General features: G+C 44.5%; 1 protein-coding gene across 5 annotated transcripts in view; it reads left to right on the forward strand.

Moving 5' to 3' along the window:
• The window catches only part of Fyco1 (FYVE and coiled-coil domain autophagy adaptor 1), a 74,478-nt gene that overhangs the window by 44,990 nt on the left and 10,627 nt on the right, over window positions 1-18,861 (forward strand). For all 5 annotated transcript variants that reach the window (XM_005332911.4, XM_078037976.1, XM_078037977.1 and 2 more), the window contains 2 exons: window positions 7,685-7,780; window positions 16,966-17,176. In XM_005332911.4, coding sequence (XP_005332968.2) covers window positions 7,685-7,780; window positions 16,966-17,176 — 307 coding nt within the window. The remainder of the gene's footprint in view (window positions 1-7,684; window positions 7,781-16,965; window positions 17,177-18,861) is intronic.

Consider the following 18,861-nt stretch of genomic DNA (forward strand, 5'->3'; position numbering starts at 1 on the left):
GCGCCAGCTGGGTGACCCTAGCAGTGAGACTTTCTTGCCTGGGGCTCCATGCCTACAGCGGGCTCACTTCTATCTGACCCTTGTTTGCCCTGTGGCCCTGCTAAGGACATGAGTGATGTAACCTGTGGTTGGGCTAAAGAGTGCCAGGCCAGCCTAGCCACTTTAGCCCTTTAGCCCTTGCCAGCTCATTCCAGTGACCCAGGTTCATAACCCTCCAGCTCCTCCAGAAGATGTCTTAAGAAGAGCAGGTATTTGGACATAGCCCCTTGCAGGGTTCAGCACAGTCAAAAACCCGCGAGGCCAGATGACAGCATATAAAGGTGAGGCCATCTCCCCTCTTTAATCCAGTGGAGATACTTTTTTTCCTACAAACAATTGAGTCTGATTGGAAGCAGTACACCCTGGTGCTCCTGTGGACTCCATCTTTCCTGGGGCCAGAAGTGCCTTTTCCCCCCTTCAAAGGACGGCATTGCTCAGTAAATAGTCCCCCTACCTAGACCACAGAAGGTCAGATCTCTAAGGATGATAGGTGAACCAGTAGGTATCCTGCCAAAAAGCTTTCTCGAGTACTAACTTAAGTAGGTCAGATGGTGATCTGTATATGTTATTACTTCATTGGGGACAAAAACTTTTTTTATTCATTTAAAGTAAGAAATAGACAGCTCTCCTTATCTTGAGGGTATGGTCCAACTCCTTATTACATAATTTATTCTTGTCTTCTTTTATCCTCTTCCAGCTTTTGCTAGATCTTTACACTGGCACTGCACATTTACCCAAAGGACCTGTACAAATATCTGTGGAATAATTGGTAAACTTAAGTATAATGCTGGCAGATGGGGACTGGACAGCTCTGTGCAGATAGAATATTAAAAATCACTGCCCCTAGAGGAAAAATCACAAGCATCCATTTCTTTATCTTCTGTAATCAAAATCTTATGTTGATTTCTGAAAATTAAAGTAACTTGGTTATAATGTAAAAAGACTGGTAATAAATAAATGATCATTACAATTCAGACATAGGATATGACCAAAATGTTTTAAAAGTACCTTCAATTGTTTGGGGAAAAAAAATGCATTTACATGATTGGAACAGTGTAAACACAAAGTAAATATGAAAAGGTTATTAGTTAATATGAAAAATTTATTAGTTAAAATGAAAAAAATTATTAGCTATAACTGTTATAACAAATAGGTGGCAAAAAATTATTTTATTCTGATTCTTCACCTTTTTTATTCATAAACCCCTTTAAAATTGCAGGAAAGCTATAGATCTTTCCTCAGAAATAATATATACACACACCTGCAATTCTAGAAGTTCGAGAGCCCCATATTTTGTGGACTCTTGATTGACAATCTATGATAGGTGGTAAACTTTATAATTGTGATTTTTATTTTTTTAAATTGAAAAATAACCACATTTTATCATCAGTTTCCCTCCAGCTGGTAAAATTGTGAATAACTTAGTTCCTCTCATCCTTTATATTTTTCTATAGTAGCCAAAGTTTCTACGGTGGCATATTGTTTTATACTGAAAAAAGAAAACAAACAGTAATCTGGAATAACAGATTGTTTTATAAAATGCAAAAGAAATTAAAAGAAGACAGATTATTCAGTGAACAAATATGGACAGTAACAAGACTCTCTTTACCTCCCTGGTATCTGTTTACACCAGTCCGAACAGTCCTCTCAGCTTATGGGCACCTACTGTGTGCCCAGAACCAAGAGTCAGTAGTTTCACATTTCTCTAATTTAATCCTCAAAGCAGCAAACGGCATTAGTGGAATGAGAACCAAGCACAGATGAACCCCGTAGCCTGGCCATTTTGCTCTGTGCCCTGCTGCAGGCAGTAGTCTGAGAACCCCAACCTGCCTAAGGTTAACCCCCTTCTCACTATAAAGAAAAAGACAAATGACTCACCAGCACAAGTGCCCTGTCAGTTTGTTCTAGAGATGAGCTTGCTCACCAAGCAAGATCTGCCTCTACTCCTCTGTGATGTGGTCTGTGTTTCCGTTGCACATTTAAGCGCTCTTGGCTGGTAATTTAGAGTTCCACCCCTACCTCCATCCTACAGGTCAGAATATACATGGCCAGCCTGCACATGTAATTTGGGGGTCAAAGATAAACACGACTCTGATGCCTCACACCCCCCTCTTCCTGTTTTGACACTCAAGCCTTCACCAGGACCTGAGGGGCAGGTATTTGTAAACCAAAGGCAAGCAGTTAAGTTTGGCTGTGTCAATCCACTAAAGAGGGTGATATTTGTCCCTTCACATTATTTCATTCCCTAACCACACATCTCTTTGGAACAGTTTGGGTCAGGACCAATGTTAAGTCCATGCTGTGGGCTGATCTGTATGTGTACACAGAGCTCCAACCAGCAGCCCTGTAGAGTGGTATTATCCCCATTTTTAAAATTGCTGTTTGTTCTAATTAGTTATACGTGACAGAAGAGTGCATTTGGATTTATTGTACACAAATGGAGCACAGCTTTTCATTTCTCTCTCTGGTTGTACATGATATAGAGTCACTTCATTCATACAATCATACACGTATTTTGGGTAATGATAATAGGCAAAAACGCTATATAAAGCGAAACTGGAACCAAAATTGTAGCCCCTGGTACACATGGCTAGTAACTGGTAATTCAAAGAGCCAAACTCAGGTTTCAGTCAATGCTTAACCAGTGGCCCAGAGCTGTTAGGGTGCCACTGCCAGGATCCAGGGGTGAGACATTACTGCTCTTGGGAGGAGAGGTTAGCTGTAAGGCTCTGGTGGGTGGCAAGGGCTGTGGAGGATGAGTTCATGGCTAAGACTTCTGGCTGGTGACTCTGCCAGAATGCCTGGTACAGCCCAGTCTCAACCACAACACACAGGCCCCCGCAGGCAGTGCCCACCCACCAAGCTAATCTGCATGACCTCTCTGGTTTCATGGGGCTACCCTCTCCACACCTGGAGTCCCCCACATGTTGGCATCTTGACCTCAGCACAGCTGGAGTTCATTCCCGTGGTCCAGCATTACTGACACTTTTAGGAAATCGTACCTGGAAGACAGGAATGGAAGGAATATCTTCCTGGGTCTCATTCTCCACCAGCTCCAGGGGGTGAAGGCAGTAGGAAGAGGTGTGGGCTCCCTTTCTGCCACCCCACAAGATTGATGCTGTCCTGCCCAGCAAAACTGGTGGCTCTTCCTGAGGGTGGGTGTCAGGAATTGGAAGTAGAGACCAGTAGCAACCTCAGGATCCAGAAACTAACACTCAATTTACTGTGAACCAGTAAAATTGTGCACTGTGCTGGATGTTTCCCTTGAACAACTGTCTAATCCTAGTCACTCCCTAATCACTTACGGATGAATAAATGGAAGATTAGAGTTAACAAGAACATACATGTCCCTAAGAATCACCTAGCCTGTGCTTCTTAACCTGATATTTCTGAGTATGGAACTATCCCAGGGAGCCCCAGTTAAAGATCTGCAGACCTCTAGTTGGGTTTTCAGGCCTCGTATGAATTAACTAGTTCAAATTGTCCTTTCCACCAAAGTATGAATGAGTGAAATGTTCTTTCAGGGCAAGAACCAAGAGGCCATGTGAATGCAAGGAATAGTGGACAAATGAATAAATGAAAGTGCTGAGCAAAATACTGCAGGGGAGATGAACCAAAGTCCCCATCTTTCCAAAAGGACTTTTAGGGCAGGATAGCCCTTTAGAGTAAGACTGCCTAAGGCTGGAATCTTTAAGCTGTGAGAGATTAGTTTTTTCCAGGGACAAGTCAGCTATGCCAGGGTGGTGTTAGAATGACCAGAGCCTTGTCAAACCTGTTTGGCTGCCTGTGCTCATGAGAGAATCACTCATGTCATGGGGAAGAATGGAGGCCTGTCCCCAGTGCCCTCCATGATCATGCATGCTTGCCCATAAGTGTTGGGGGGGACACCTATATTTGAGAAAGCATGGCACATTGTCATGACCACCCTCTAATGGCAAGTTCAGGGTAGCATAGAAGACCTGCAACTAAAAAGGAACCAAGCTACTCGCAGTCTGAGGGCCAAAGTTTAGTTCAAAACCACTTTACAAAATGCCTTTTATTATTTGCAGTACTGATTGTACCAAGGGCATTACTTTTTTCTGAAACAAACCTCTCAACTTGAGGGTTAATACCCAGTCGTATACATCTTAGATTTACCATGAATCATTGAACATCTTCTAAGTTTAATTGGGGGGAGAATAAAAGGGAAGTGACAGACATCCCTGCTGCAGATTTAACACTGTTAACTTGCTCACTTCTTCAGGAGACCTGGCATTCTCAAGTCAGAGCTGTGGGGTGCCACTGCCAGAATCCAGGGGTGAGGCATTACTGCTCTTGGGAGGAGAGTCTAGCTCTAAAGCACTGGTGGCTGGCAGGGCTGTGGAGGATGAGTTCATGGCTAAGATCCCCAGACTGGTGCGTTGCTCAGCAGCATCTGGCACTGGTCATGAGGATGGGCTGCAGGTTTGCATATTGTGGTCAGACCATAGGCACCAAATCATCAGGACTCGAGATACTAAAAGTGTTCTTTTGGTTTTTAAGCAAAAAAGGAAGCCAGTGACTAAATGGAAAACTACTAGGAATTTTCTTTATAATGAAACTGACAAAATAATTTAAAGACAGTAGTAGTAAAATAAATTCAATAGAAAAATATAAAGAAGTGCCCCACATCCCAGAATGTGGTTCAAGCCAGCCTTCCACACCTGCACTAGTCAGCATAGCTGTCTGCCATCATGGACATGCCCTCTACTGCACTGTCCAATGCAGTGGCCACCAGCCGTGGGGTGATAGGGTGCTCAACGAGTGGCTAGTGCAGCCTAGGAACCAAGTTTTTCATTTTCTTTGGTTCTGATGAGCATAACTACTGGCTGCTCTATTGGACAGTGCAGGGCTGGCCTGAAGACCTCTCCAGTTCACAGGTGACTGTTCACAGAGGGAGGCAACCAGAGGGACTGGAAGAGTGTGCAGAATCGGGCAGAGTAACACTCCTAACCATGCAGGGCTCAGCAGGACAGAGGGCAATTGATGGAGCCGCTGAGGAAGATCATCAGCAAGACCTCTGGGGCTGCTGGGTGTTCCTTAGCCAGACTGTAAACAGGCAGAGATTCTGCTTTCCAGGCTGTGTGCAGGGTTGAAATTGTATAGTAATTCAATAAAAAACAGGCGGGGGCATTTTGATTTGTGACAGATTCTAGCAGGAGGGACCCCACCATGACACCTCACCCCAGAGAGGTGGCCTCTTGGACCGCATTGCATTGTGGGGGAAGTCTCAGCTCCTGCCCTGTGTGTACTCCCCACTTGATTCCTAGTGGGTTCTAAAGGGAAACCTTGGTTGCATCCTCCCTTGAGAGCATTTGGTGTAGGAGAAAAACCTTATGCTGAGGCACATTACACAGGCATTTATTGAGCTCAGGCTCTTTGTGCAGCAAGTTGCACAGGAATACCAGCTGACCACCCCCAGAGAGATGAGCAAGTCATTAGACTGCTGTGCTTGTGCCAGAGAGGAAACTCAGCAGGAAATGGTGGCATGTTATCAGCAGTAGGAAGCCACCATATCTCACAGGAAGCCCCACAGCAAGGGGAGAAGGAAGGACTTGCGAGCAGTTAAGTCCATCTGGCTTCTTTTCTAAAAAACCAGCTCAACAGTAAGAAAAGCAAATGGCTATAGTAGGAGATAGGGCGCCCTCTAGTGGTGTTACATGTTCACCATCCTCAAACTTGATCCCTTGACCACCGCTAACAGTTGCCATATCCCACAGTAGTGGGTTTTACATAGCCACTCAGATGTATACATATGGTTACATAAAGTTAAAATAGGTGCCTCATAAAACAGTAGTTATCCTTCCAACATGCAATGTGCTATTGAATTCAGGTTTCCTATTTTATTTGGTTGATTTTTATGTTGGTTATGACCTATTAAATTAATAGCCCACACAATGGCTCATGACTCACATGAAAATGCATTGGAAAGGAAATTCTCTGCCTTTAATATTCCTTTGAGACCACCCCCACCCCCATCCACACTTGTGCATGAGCTCAGCCAAGGCCAGCAAGGTCTTGGGAACCTACCCTGTGAATCAGCTGTTTGTGTGGTCAGAGAGGAGGGTGATGAAGGAAGTGAGAGAATAATAGATTAGGACAATGTTTTATCTCAAATGCAGGAAAATTGGGAAGGCCTACCACAGTTTTCTCTCATCCTATGTTATTTAACTCTTTTTTTTTTTTTTTTTTTTGGTATTTGCTCTTTGGAAAAGTATGAAAGCAAATTAAATGAGACAGCCTGAGTGGCCTCAGGCCTGTCTGCTCTGCTCTGGGCCTCAGCTCCTCCACCTGAGAATTGGGGTGGCACTAGGTGTCCTCATGAGCTGCTCCCCTCCCAAGCTCCTGTTCTGTGACTGTGTGTATCCCAGGGTGGCGGGGTGGAGACATGGAAGCCAGTACTTGGAAAAGCAAGAGGAGGAGGTATTCAGCAGGGAAGAGTTTAGAAACAGGTCCCCAGCCAGGGTGGGAAGAAAGCAGTGAGTGACAAGGCTGCCCAGGGAGGCAGCAAGTGCTGCAGGACATGTTCAGAGCAGGAGGCAACCCCCAGCAGCCCTCCAGCTGGGCAGCAGACAGGCAAACAAGGTGGGGACACAGGAGCTACATGGTGGAAACATTAACAGCTGCACCCGATGAGGGGACCTGACTCTCCACTGGAGGTGGCCAGCATTTGGTGGAAACCAAATCTTAGAGGACACTGGCCTCTACCTGTGAGACGCTGGACCTCCTCCAGCATAGACAGGCTTTGTAAGTTGGTAGCAAGTCATCTGCTTTTATGCCTGAGAAATCTTATTAGGGTCAAAATGGCTACAGGGGGCCTTGGTATGAATCTGCTAAGCCAGCATCTGACACTCGGGGTCTTCCTCCTTCAGGAATCTGTCCCTGGTTCTTGACTTTCATGAGGGCATTCCCTCGTGTCTTTTTCTCCTGAAACTACTCACTAATGATTTACAGGCCCCTTGGACATTTCCTAGCAAGTAGCCTTTGATTTCTTGGGTCCCTGCAAATGTCAGGGGTTGAACTGCTGTGGTTGGGTCCTGCATAGCAGGGGAGACACAGCTGTAGGTCCTGCTTTGGGGGAACATGTGGTCTAGGGAAGATAAGACTCCAAAAAAGGGAAGTAAGGCACCATGGGACCAAGGCTGTGAAATATGTGTGCATTGGGGAGGAGGGGAGGAGGGGATGGCAGATGCCATCATGTTATAAGCACCTACAGCAAAGCCACCTGTCACCTCCCCCAGATTCTTGGTGCTGTGCTGCTGCTGCAGATGTACCAAGTGTCTGTCCTTGCATCTGTTCTTGTGCCCCAGAGATGAACCAATGCAGGTTTCTCCAATCATGGGCCAGCACTGAAGAGTCAGGAATCAGTGGTACTGGTCATGTGTACCTGTGGGGAAGTCCCTGCTGGTGTAGGAGTGGAGGGTGGCCTGTTCAAACTGATGCCCAGCCTCCCCACACCCACCACCAGGACTGCCACCTGTGGTCCTCTTTCTGTCCTGGGGCCTCTGCAATCTAAGGATTCCCATGCAATCTGAGGTTGGCTATATGAACAAGACTGCAGATCTCAGCATGTGGGACCTTATGTTGCTGATTAGCTAATGCTGTATTCTCATTTGTGACATTTCAGGGACACCACGTCAAACTCCCTAACTCCTGAGGACACTGAGGACATGCCTGTGGGGCAGGATGCCGAAATCTGTTTGCTGAAATCTGGTGAACTGATGTAAGTGACTGGCTACTGAGTGGACCCCCCCCACACACACCCCAGAAGGGCACTGCTCAAGGCTCTAACCCCACACCAGTGGGCGCTTCCGTTTAATTTTATTTCTTTGATGAGGGGTGGAGATTAGGGTAGGGCAGGGAGAGGAAGAGAAAGAAACATGTTTGTTTTAAAAATAAGTCACAGTGGCAGAGCAACAAAGGCTATATTCAAAGTAAAAAAGTAGACCACTGTTAAATTTCCCTCTGTCAATTTCTACATTCCATTTCTATGGAAAATGGGTAATGACATTTCCTGTCATTTCCTGGGGTGAAGTTGGGGGAAATGATCCAAAGTCCTTTTTCTCTGTCAGGTAGGGCATGGACAGTTAAGGGTATTCAGCATTAGGGCAATCCAGAGGTCCACAGTGTCAGATGGCAGGTGACTGGACAAGACCTATGTAGGGCAGGGATCGTGCTAAGACAACAATAAACAAGACAGCAAAGCATCACTTTTATGTAAACAATTAGTATTTCAGCCAGGCTCTGAAAACTATAAAGATGGTAACTCATAATCATATCAGTGAAAACAGATTCAGTTAATCTATGTAGGAGGTTAGGACGATTTGTAGGTTTATGAGATCAGGCTCAGATTGACTCAGGACAACCTTGTGACTCTAGAGTCCTTTGTGATCATTATTATTAGGCACTTCCACACAGGAACCCTTCCTTTATAGCTACTTACTTTCAGTAGGGTTGACACAAATGGACATCTTAAGCCGCATTTTAAAAAAACTATGACGATGCTTTGACCATACTCTCCTATCAGGTGTTTAAGACCAATTGCTCAAAACCAACCTGGTTCCTACCCACTGAGTCAGCTGGGATTCTCCAGAGGTCACTCTTGGGAACATGTGTGAAGCCTCTTGGCTCCTTTAGCTTCCTTCTACCAGTGATGCCATCTGCCAAGATGGATCAGAGTCTTGCAACCATATATAGCTTCTCTTGGAAGCTTCAGGGACATTTCCCTCTCCAATGACCCTCTTCTTTGCAACATGTGCATTGGTCGGCTTCTTGTTCTCTAGGGTCCTCTCAATCTCTGGGATCAGCAGATCAGGTGACTCAGTGTTACAAGGCCCAGAGAGAGGTCCCCGTAGTTCTCTGGGTCAAAATGTTGGCCGTTTTTTCTTGGCCCTTTTACTTTATATCCTGTCTATCCTATAGATGGTGATGGCTTATTGTCTCAAATTAATTCCAGTTCTGTTAGAAGTAGTACTTCTGGTGTGTGCTTAACAGGCAACGTTATAAAGTTTTACAAGGAAAATGGGAAACAAACAGTAATGCATCTTTGCTGCCAACTTAGCCTCTACAAAGATCCATATATGTATCAACTCAATTCCATACAAGTTTTATTTTCCTTTAAACCTCTTTTACAAACCTAAATACCTTTTACAGTTTTGGGGCAGGGAAGTACTGGGGATTCAACTGTAACACTCAACCACTGAGCCACATCCCCAGCCCTATTTTGTATTTTATTTAGAGAAAGGATCTCACTGAATTGCTTAGCGACTCACTTTTGCTGAAGCTGGCTTTGAATTCATGATTCTCCTGCCTCAGCCTCCTGAGCCTCTGGGATTACAGGTGTATGCCACCATGTCCAGCTAAATACCTTTACCATTTACGCAAACATTTACTTAAGTTTCCAATTATATCCCCTGTTTACTTTAAAATCACAGTAATCTTTACAACAACAACAAAAAAATCTTATCTTTTGAACACAACTTTAAATAAGCTTAATTCTAACCTACTCTGTTCAGAGCCATCCTAACATGGAGAAAACGAGAGGCAGAGCCTTAACTCAGGTAAGGCTGGCCTCTTGACAAATCTTAAAAAGTGTTTTATTTCTGAATCCTGATCTTTGCTCCTTTTTAAAATATCATTTTACAAAGTTCCCATGTATTATTTCCTGAGTCTCTGAATATCAGTAATATAATACAGCATTACGTCTGAAACATAAACAAATGCTGCAGTCTGGCTGGGCACAATTCAGGAGCCACTTGTCAAAAGAAACTAACTTTATTTTTAGAACTACAAACGCCAAGCAAAACAGCTCCAGGGAAAAACCCTCAGAGCCCAACTGCCACCACCGGCTTCCACAAGCCTCTCACCCCCACACCAGCCTCTCCACCTCCCACAATCCTCCTGCTCTTGAGGCCGATTGGCTGGGTTGCATGGGCAGAGCCAAAGAAGTCCCCCAATGAGCAGCTCCGTGGAGGAGCCAATCAGCTAGATGTTGCTGGGGCCGCTGTGAGCCAATCATCAGCTGGCAGTCTGAAGGGCAGGGAAACAGCCCAATGAACATCACCACAGAGGAGCCAATCAGCTAGATGTTGCTGGGGCCACTGTGAGCCAATCATCAGCCGGCAGCTGGAAGTTTGCTGGCAGCTGGATTTGCTGGGGCCCCTTTGGCTGTGGCTCTCAACATCTCCCCCTCTCTGTTTAAACAACAAGCATGTGGCTTAGGGACCGTGCCTGCCTTAGGTTGTCCAATACTACATATGGTCCTTACCCGTCATTGGATGAGCTGACCTCAGGGCGTCAGCCTCCTGTCTTAGGTTGGTACCATTGTAATTGGATCTTACCCGTCATTGACTACTGGTCCAGTATACAGCCACACCTGTGGAGAGGTCTTTGTACCAGCGGGGGGGTGAGGTTCTTTGCCTCACCTCTGTTGGCCCCCAAATTTTAGCTGAATGATCATGACAAGCAGAAAGGAGGAAGATACACCAAGCCAATTGACAGCTCTTGTTGGAAAAATTGTACCACCGATGACATCATCAGCAAAAATACCCCAACACTACCACAAGTTGATGCACTAACAGATAGTTCACAATGCATACAAGTGAGTTCACAATGCATACAAGTGACACATAGTCTAGGCAAGTTCTGCAAGCAGTTCAGTGATGGCTATTGCAGAAGCTGTAGATTAGTTTTATCTTTGTCTTCAGTGGCACAGGGGTGAAGATAGGAATTCTGGCAATAATGGCTAAAGAAAAAATTATGTAACATTCCAGAAGGCACTAAAAGAAAACAATTTTCTTAACAATTTACATTGTCTTGAAGAGAATTATTAAATATAATGAAAAGGAAAGGTGAAAGTAAACAAACAGATCTGTTAACCTCCTTTTTTTTTTTTACAAATTAAAACAATTCTTAGCAGTTATTTACCCAATTTAAATTAAAGTATTTAAATCACGTGAATAAAAAAAAATATTTGGATCCATTTTTTCATGAGCGCTCATCATATATGATATATGGACATACGTACATTCAAACATATAACACAAAACACAAGTGTGCACACATAATATAATACATACAACACATAACATAATAATAAAGGCTTTATAACTTTTTACAGGTAAAATCTCTATTGCAATGTTTAAAAACTCTATAGTCAAAAAAAAAATAGAACTGATCAGCAAAACATTAAAAGGTTAAGGAGCTCTTTCCTTTTGTGGAAAAAGTGGCAGAATGTTTTCATGTTTCACATTGTCAACCTTTGAACAAATCAGGCTCTCTTCTCAATAACTTCCACAAGTATTTAAATTCCTATCCCAGTATAAAGAGTAGCACAAAACTTTATCTATAACTTATAAAACATTAAATGACATAAATAAATACCAACCAATTTTGTTATTTCTATATAAATCTGAAGGGGACTATGCTACAGATAATTTTAGTTGGGAGAACACCAACTTGGTAAAGGGCCTTTCTAAGCTTACATTTAACTAAATTTAACTTTTAAAGTGAAATTTACAATTTATAGCCTATGGTAACAATAGTCATAGGTCTACATAGGTTAGCAGTACTAGCAAAAATATCAAAGGGTAGCCTTAGATCTGTGTACATTTAGGAAACAGTGTTAATGATCAGAAATAGATTTAGTCAAAGCAAACAGATCTTCCAATGGCAGTGTGGCCCTTCTATGTCACGTACAATGTATAAAAGAGGGCACTTAGAGATTACCTTATCAGTAAACCTAGATAAACCTTCATTTTATAATCTTTTACTTAACACTCAGACAAGACTCAGACAAATGTAGTCCTCAGATATATACATAGTCACATATATTTATAGTGTCAACTAGATATATACATAGTCACATATATTTAGAATATCAACTATATTGTTGTAACCTAAAATAAAAGGTATTTATTTGACCATTTACAAACTGATCATTTAAAAGATTTGAAAGCAGGTACGAACCCTAATTCCTCTAAGACTTAGTTTCCCTAAGTAATAAAACCTAACAGATATGAGAAAATTGTCTTCATAAGAGCAGATCAATGTTTCAGACTTGCTTCATATAAGTACATTAAACTTTGAATAACTAATTGACTGTGATAATTATAGCCAATGTAATAACATACACAAACTTTTTGAGATTTACCTTCCATAAACCTGCCGCTTACATAGACATTCAACAACTTGTTTATATCCTTATTTTTCTCCTCTCTTTCAACTTGAACTTTAGCACAAGAATATTACTTAACCATGCAAAATACTTTCTCATCTAGAAACATTTCTTTACTTTCTAATTTTCCATACTAAACTATGTTTCCATACCTATAATTTTCTTATATCTCTTTTCTAGTTTGAGACCCTTTCTTTTTTTTTTTTTTTAAAGAGAGAGTGAGAGGGGAGAGAGAGAGAGAGAGAGAGAATTTTTAATATTTATTTTTTAGTTCTCGGCAGACACAACATCTTTGTTGGTATGTGGTGCTGAGGATCGAACCCGGGTCGCACGCATACCAGGCGAGCGCGCTACCGCTTGAGCCACATCCCCAGCCCCTTGAGACCCTTTCTTAAATTCACATTCTAAAGCAATCCTTGTGAATATTATCTGTGCATTTTATTTACACAACAAATTTCATCCCAGGAGAGGGATCAGACAGTCAGTCTGGCAAAATCAAAAACTGTGCTTTGATCTTTTTTCTCCCAGGTGGCATTCAAGGGGTTGGAGCACAGAATATTTTCTGAGCCTGACCTCTCTCCCTTCTTATCATTATCACAATGCCATCGACTTAAAGTGACTTCTCCACTGTCAGTTGTACCCAGAGGCCCCTTTTGAGACTTTTGTTTATAGTAGACATATTGATATGCAATGGAAGAGGCCCTTCTCATCCTTTTCTTTAGGCTTCCTTGAAGATGCCTTTGCAGAAGCTGCTCACAAAAGGTGGGTTGGCCTAAGTTTCTGTCATTTTCTTTGCTGGGTGCAGTTGCTTACCCTGCCAGTCTTCCCGTACATTTAGTCTGATGGGAAACTATCATAGCAAGAATCACTCTGCCTAAGTGATGGGTACTCCCTGGCCAAATGGGGTGTACTGTCAGATCTTAAAAGGGGAGACTATTCCTGTCCCCAGATCACAGACTAACGGTGCTGGAACCTACAGCCACGGCCTTAGTGGACAGCAGTCTCCACCCACCCACCCACCCACCATGGGCAAAAGGGGCTAGAAGGCAGGACAGAGGCAAAGTTCTCTTTGACCGCTTTTCTACAGCCCAAACAGCTTTCCTAGGATTTTTTTTTTCTTTTTTCCAGCCCTAGGCTGATGTCCTTGACCCACAAGGAGATGATCTGTGACTGCCTGGGACCAGGCTGAGACACAGAGCTAGGAGCGCCAGCACTGGACTTAAAGGATTTAAATCCTTTTTTTTTTTTTTTAAACTCTTTCTCCTGGTATCCTGCTATCCTCATACACCAGAGGCAGTGCCTTTTGGCACCTTCAAATTAATTTCTGCCTATTCAGACTCCTTATCATGCAACTGCATAAATGCCTGATCTCTTCCATATACTTTACTTCTGAACAGACCAACTTCCACTGCAAGATTGTATAATAATCCAGAAAACTACTCAAGGGCCTGATTGTGTTATAGACAGGCTTATACCTATAGGTGGCCCAGTCAGCCAAGATCTCTCTTCCCAGGAAGAGAATCTACTGGTGAGATCATTGTAACGTGGCCCATGTCTTAAAGGGCCAGTAACAGATACAAAAAACACGGAGGGAGGATCACCGAAACCATGGCTGACAGATGAGAAAATTTAAAACAGACAGAACTGCACATACAAATTTCTTCCACTTAATTAACCTCTGACAGACCAATTGCAAGATTGCACAAAAAAGAGACACAAAGACAGACAACCAGAGAGGATCCCCAAAAACCATGGCCAACAAATGGGAGCCTTTAAAATAGACCAGCCACGATCTTTCCCAAGAGACTACCTATAGATCAACACAGTATTGCCCATGTCTTAAAAGGGGCAGTAACAGAGACAAAAACACAGACAGACAACCAGAGGGAATTCCGAAACCCAAGGCCAACAAACAAATAAGAACCTAGAACAAACCGGAAGGGAGCATATATCCCTTGGTTCTCGACTCCTTCTTAACCATGACTCCTACACCAGTGGAACCCACAGATGTCCCCCCACAAAGAGAAATCAGATGTGTAGAATTGAGGGTCTCAGCGTGCACACTGGGGAACTTACCAGATGGCCAAGGATGTATCACGACTTTACAGAATTCCGTTTCCTTTTTTGGACCACAGTGGAACAGCCTATACCCATCAGAGACAGAAAGTAGGAGTTCACCAAAGCAAAGGATCTTCAGCAGCTGCTGGGATGGTCCTTCAGTCCCTGCCTTTACTCACAGGAATAGCTCTTTCAGTGCCGCCTGAGGGGAACTCACCCTTCACCTAATTCTTGATGGCTCTTATCAGATTTGCCGCCACCAACCATCCTCAGCCTAGAAGTGGGGTCCCTTGCAGAGCAGGCCTACCCAAGAAAGCTGCTCTGAGATCCCTTCGTGGTTACCAAATTTGTTGCCAAAAGTTAGGTCCTTATGCCAATCCAGTAATGGTTCTGAGAAGAAGAAAAAAGAAGTTTTATTGCTTTGCTAGCCAAGCGTACTCGAGAAACACCGGGGACTCCTGTCTGAAAAGCTGTGATTCTCCATAATTTTTTTTTTTGTGTGTGTGTGTGTGTATGTGCGCAAAGATTCATGTTTTATAGCATATAGTGCTTAGATTTTGACAAATAACGCAGTGTAATCACCATTATGGTTAAGATACAGACAAGTTCTCTCACTCTGCAAGTTCCCTGTGCCCCTTTAGGGTCACTTCCCCGCCCCCCATACCCATGTTCTTTATGACAAACACATCCTCCAAAGATTAATAAGTTTCTCTGGGAATAACTTTGCAATGGGTATATGCATGGTCTTAGTGACCTATGTGTGTGTTCAGGGAGACTGAAACAAGGGGATGTTTTTTAAAGACAGAAATAGGGGATTGCACAAGTTATCATGAAATCATAGCCCTTGGGTATAGCAATCATTGACAAAGGTGAAGTCAGTCCTAGGATGGACAGACATTTTTTGCAGAGGTATTTTCTGTGTAAGGTTGCAGTGGACTTTGGAAAAGGTTCTGGCAGTGTCTTTTGTGATCTTGTTATAGATGGAAACAAACCCTTGGTTTGTCTTTATCCGCACCTCCTTTGGAGAGATGGAATATTGTCCTTCTTGCAAAGTAGATGGTGTCTAGAAAGAGACAAGACCCAGTCCAGCTGGTACCATGGAGAGTTCTAGAACATGAGATTTAGAAGGTGACCCAGCGTCAATGGGACGTGCTGTCAGAATTGGTGACTTTTTACTTGGTAATGTGATAGGATTTCCACATTCTGAGAAAAGGCTCCTTCCCAAAATGGTTCCTTCCCCACACACATACACTCCCTCTTAGATTCTTGAAAATTGTAAATATTGTACAACCGCTTTATTAGAAATAAGTTAAATTAATACATGGAGAAGTATTATATTGATTAAATTCTCACAGTGGTGAGTAATTAGAGCTGTTCTTTACAGCATTTGGTTTTATTAATCATTGGTTTCTCTTCTCCTTGACATAGCTTTGGAGAGTTATTCCATTTATCTCCAGGGCTTTGGAGGTAGCTTGATCTCTCAGGGTCGTTACTTGCTATGCACTCTTAGACAAGTTGCCTAGCCTGTCTGAGCTTTAACTTTTTTTACCTGTGTTAAAGGGATCAGTCATTTATTTTCTCCACAGAATGCAGTCTGGTGTAATAGAAAAATAATGGCTTTGGATCCGACCTGTGTGAACCCAACTTAAGTTTCTTAATATTTATGAACTTTAGTTTCCTCATTTGTAAAATGGGAACAAACTTGCCTTTCCCTCTTTGTCACTGTGATAACACCTGAGGTCAGGTCAAGGGGCAGGGGGCGGGGCCCGACTTCACAATGGAGGCTTGGAGAGTGAGTGACTTGCTGAAGGGCACATCACTGTAAGTGGACTTCTGCCCAGAAGGCCATCTCCATGATCCTGCACTAACCTTGAGCCTCTGGAGCTGCCCTGTGCAAGAGTGGGGCCCACCCAGCCTGGGAGGCCTCAAAGCTGGAGGAGCAGGAGATTCCCTGATCATGTCAAGGTCATCTTCTGATGTGGTCCCTCGCCAGCCATAAGATGAGGAAGAGCTCTGCCACCGATCTGAAGTGAGCCAACCCCTCAGCTCCTCACCCAGGTCACAGAGTCCTGCAGAGGGCCCCAGAGCAGAACAGCTCCCTCGGCAAGCCCTCCCCACTCCTGGGAGAGGCTCCCCCAGCCAGTACAAGGCAGAACCAGGGGCACAGCCTCAGGACCTCCAAGCCCTCCAACCATCCGACCAGATGGGATACTGTGTGGGACAGGAGGGCCCATGTGCAGTCCTACAGGGACCCGAGTCAGATGAGAGGAGGGACTGTGGGAGCGGGGAGGCATGCACTACTGAGGTGAAACCAGAAGCCAGGGAGGTGGAACGAGAAAGGGCAGAGAGGCAGTGGACAGCCGAGCGGCAGACAGCTTCAAGAAGGTGATGGAAAACAGACCTCGTCACTAACACACTGTCCATGAGTGGCACAGAGAAGGTCATGTGTTCTCTCAGCTCCACATGGGTAAGGACTGTTATCTGTATATTTTGGTGCTGTGACTCCAGTGCCTGGAACTGGGCCAGGCATGTAGTGAGCACTCAGGGAAAGCTGTGCATCCCATAATTTTCAAGGGTACCTAAGGCTTGTCCATCTCTGAGCCACGGATATCCTGGCCAGTGGACACAAAACACTTTGCCAGTGGATCAGGTCCATCTCTGCATTTTTATTTCAGGATCAAATTACCACTCACAGTGGAAGAGATTGCCAACTTTGGGGAGGGTAACAGAGAGCTGTTTGTGAGATCCAGTACCTACAGCCTGATCCCCATCACTGTGACCGAGGCAGGCCTCACCATCAGTTGGGTCTTCTCCTCTGATCCCAAGAGCATCTCCTTCAGCGTGGTCTTCCGAGAGGCAGAGGACACACCACTGGACCAGTGCAAGGTAGGCTGGGCTCCTGCCTGGGGGCCTCATGTCCATACCAACATGCCTGGGCAGCCCTCTCCCAGAGCAGGCTCTGCTCTCTTTGAGCAGGGCTTATCTGGAATGTTCTAGGTTATGTCATACAGAGCAGGCAAAGAACCTGGGGCTTATCCAGCTTGGGGAAGAAAAGACCCAGAAGCTCAGAAGAATGTTCTTCAAATGTCTCAGGGTCACTCCTATGCCTGACAGATCCATTTTGACCTTGGGATAAATCAGTAGGTGAAACTTAGTGGGAACACAGATGTAGGACACAATTTTTAAAAAAAAAAAAAAAATATTTTTTAGTTATAGATGGACACAATACCTTTATTTTATTTATTTTTTTATGCAGTGCTAAGGATCAAACCCAGTGCCTCACACATGCTAGGCAAGAGCTCTGCCACTGAGCCACAACCCCAGCCCCTCTAGGACTCAGTTTGGAGGATGATTTTCTCTCAGACTTGTGCAAAAGCAGGAATGGGTCACCTTGGGAGGTGAGAACTCTCTGCTGTGGTTATTAGCATAGGGTATTCTGCATCTCATCTGCTAGGATAGCAGTAAAGATAGCCCCGTTTATCACTTGGAGGTGGGGCTAAGAATTTGGTGGCACATGCCAGTTCATGAACTCCTGCACATTCTAGGCAGGGAATGTTGACACTGTAGGAACTGTGGTCCTCACCTTGGGCGGCAATGTTAGAAACATCTGGAGAACTAAAACCCTGAGGCCATATCACTAAATCAGAATCTCCCAGCCTTTCCTGTGGGATTCCAGTAAACAGCTCAGGTTGAGAACCACTGATACAGATAAAGGGGCTGGAGCCACAGCAGAAAGGATGGGTGGAATCCAGAGCACAGGGACAAAGGGCATCAGGGCTCCAGGAATGGCTGATCCAGTATGGGGTGAGGAAGAGAGAATCCCACACCTGGAGTCTGAATCCCACTGCAGGTCTGCAGAGGGAGGGCATGGAGGGTAGCGGAGGGTCATGGAAGGGATGCTGGAGCAGTCAGCTGCGCTGGACCAGGGCAGAAAGCTGATGTCTATATTTTGCAAAAACAGCAAGGATCAAGATGGGGATGAGCAGCTTGAAGTCACGTGACGCCAGAGCTCTGTGAAGTCTCTGCAGTAATGTCAGTCGTTCCCTCGAGTATCTGGTTCCCTGAGCACCGAGGGGCTCTGTGAGGATGAGGAAGGCAGAGAGCAGAGAGGCAGGCTGGGGCACAGTGGGGTACACGACCCCCTCTGTTCTGGTTCCAGTGTCTGCTCTTCGCCGTCTCTGCTGTGTTGGAGCCTCCTTGTTGTGGAATTGCTTGGCCCTTTCCATTCTCTACAAACTCATGGATTTTTTTAATACTATTTTCTTAGTTGTAGATGGACACAATGCCTTTATTTTTATGAGGTGCTGAGGATCAAACCCAGTGCCTCACACATGCTAGGCAAGCGCTCTACCACTGAGCCAGCACCCCAGCCCCAAACTCACTCTTAAAATGTAATTCCACCCCCTCAAGGTAGCCTTGTTTACTGGGATCTTGTGTTTCTTCTTTAAACTGCTCTGTCCCTCACTTCCTCTGGGGCTTGCAGCCAGTGCCACAGTCTTGCTTTGGGGCTCTTCCTCCCTGAGCAGAGGGCACCTCCACTTGGAGGGCTACTCCTGACACCTTGGCCTCAG

The sequence above is a fragment of the Ictidomys tridecemlineatus genome, chromosome 2 (assembly GCF_052094955.1).
Source record: "Ictidomys tridecemlineatus isolate mIctTri1 chromosome 2, mIctTri1.hap1, whole genome shotgun sequence".
Taxonomy (NCBI): domain Eukaryota; kingdom Metazoa; phylum Chordata; class Mammalia; order Rodentia; family Sciuridae; genus Ictidomys; species Ictidomys tridecemlineatus.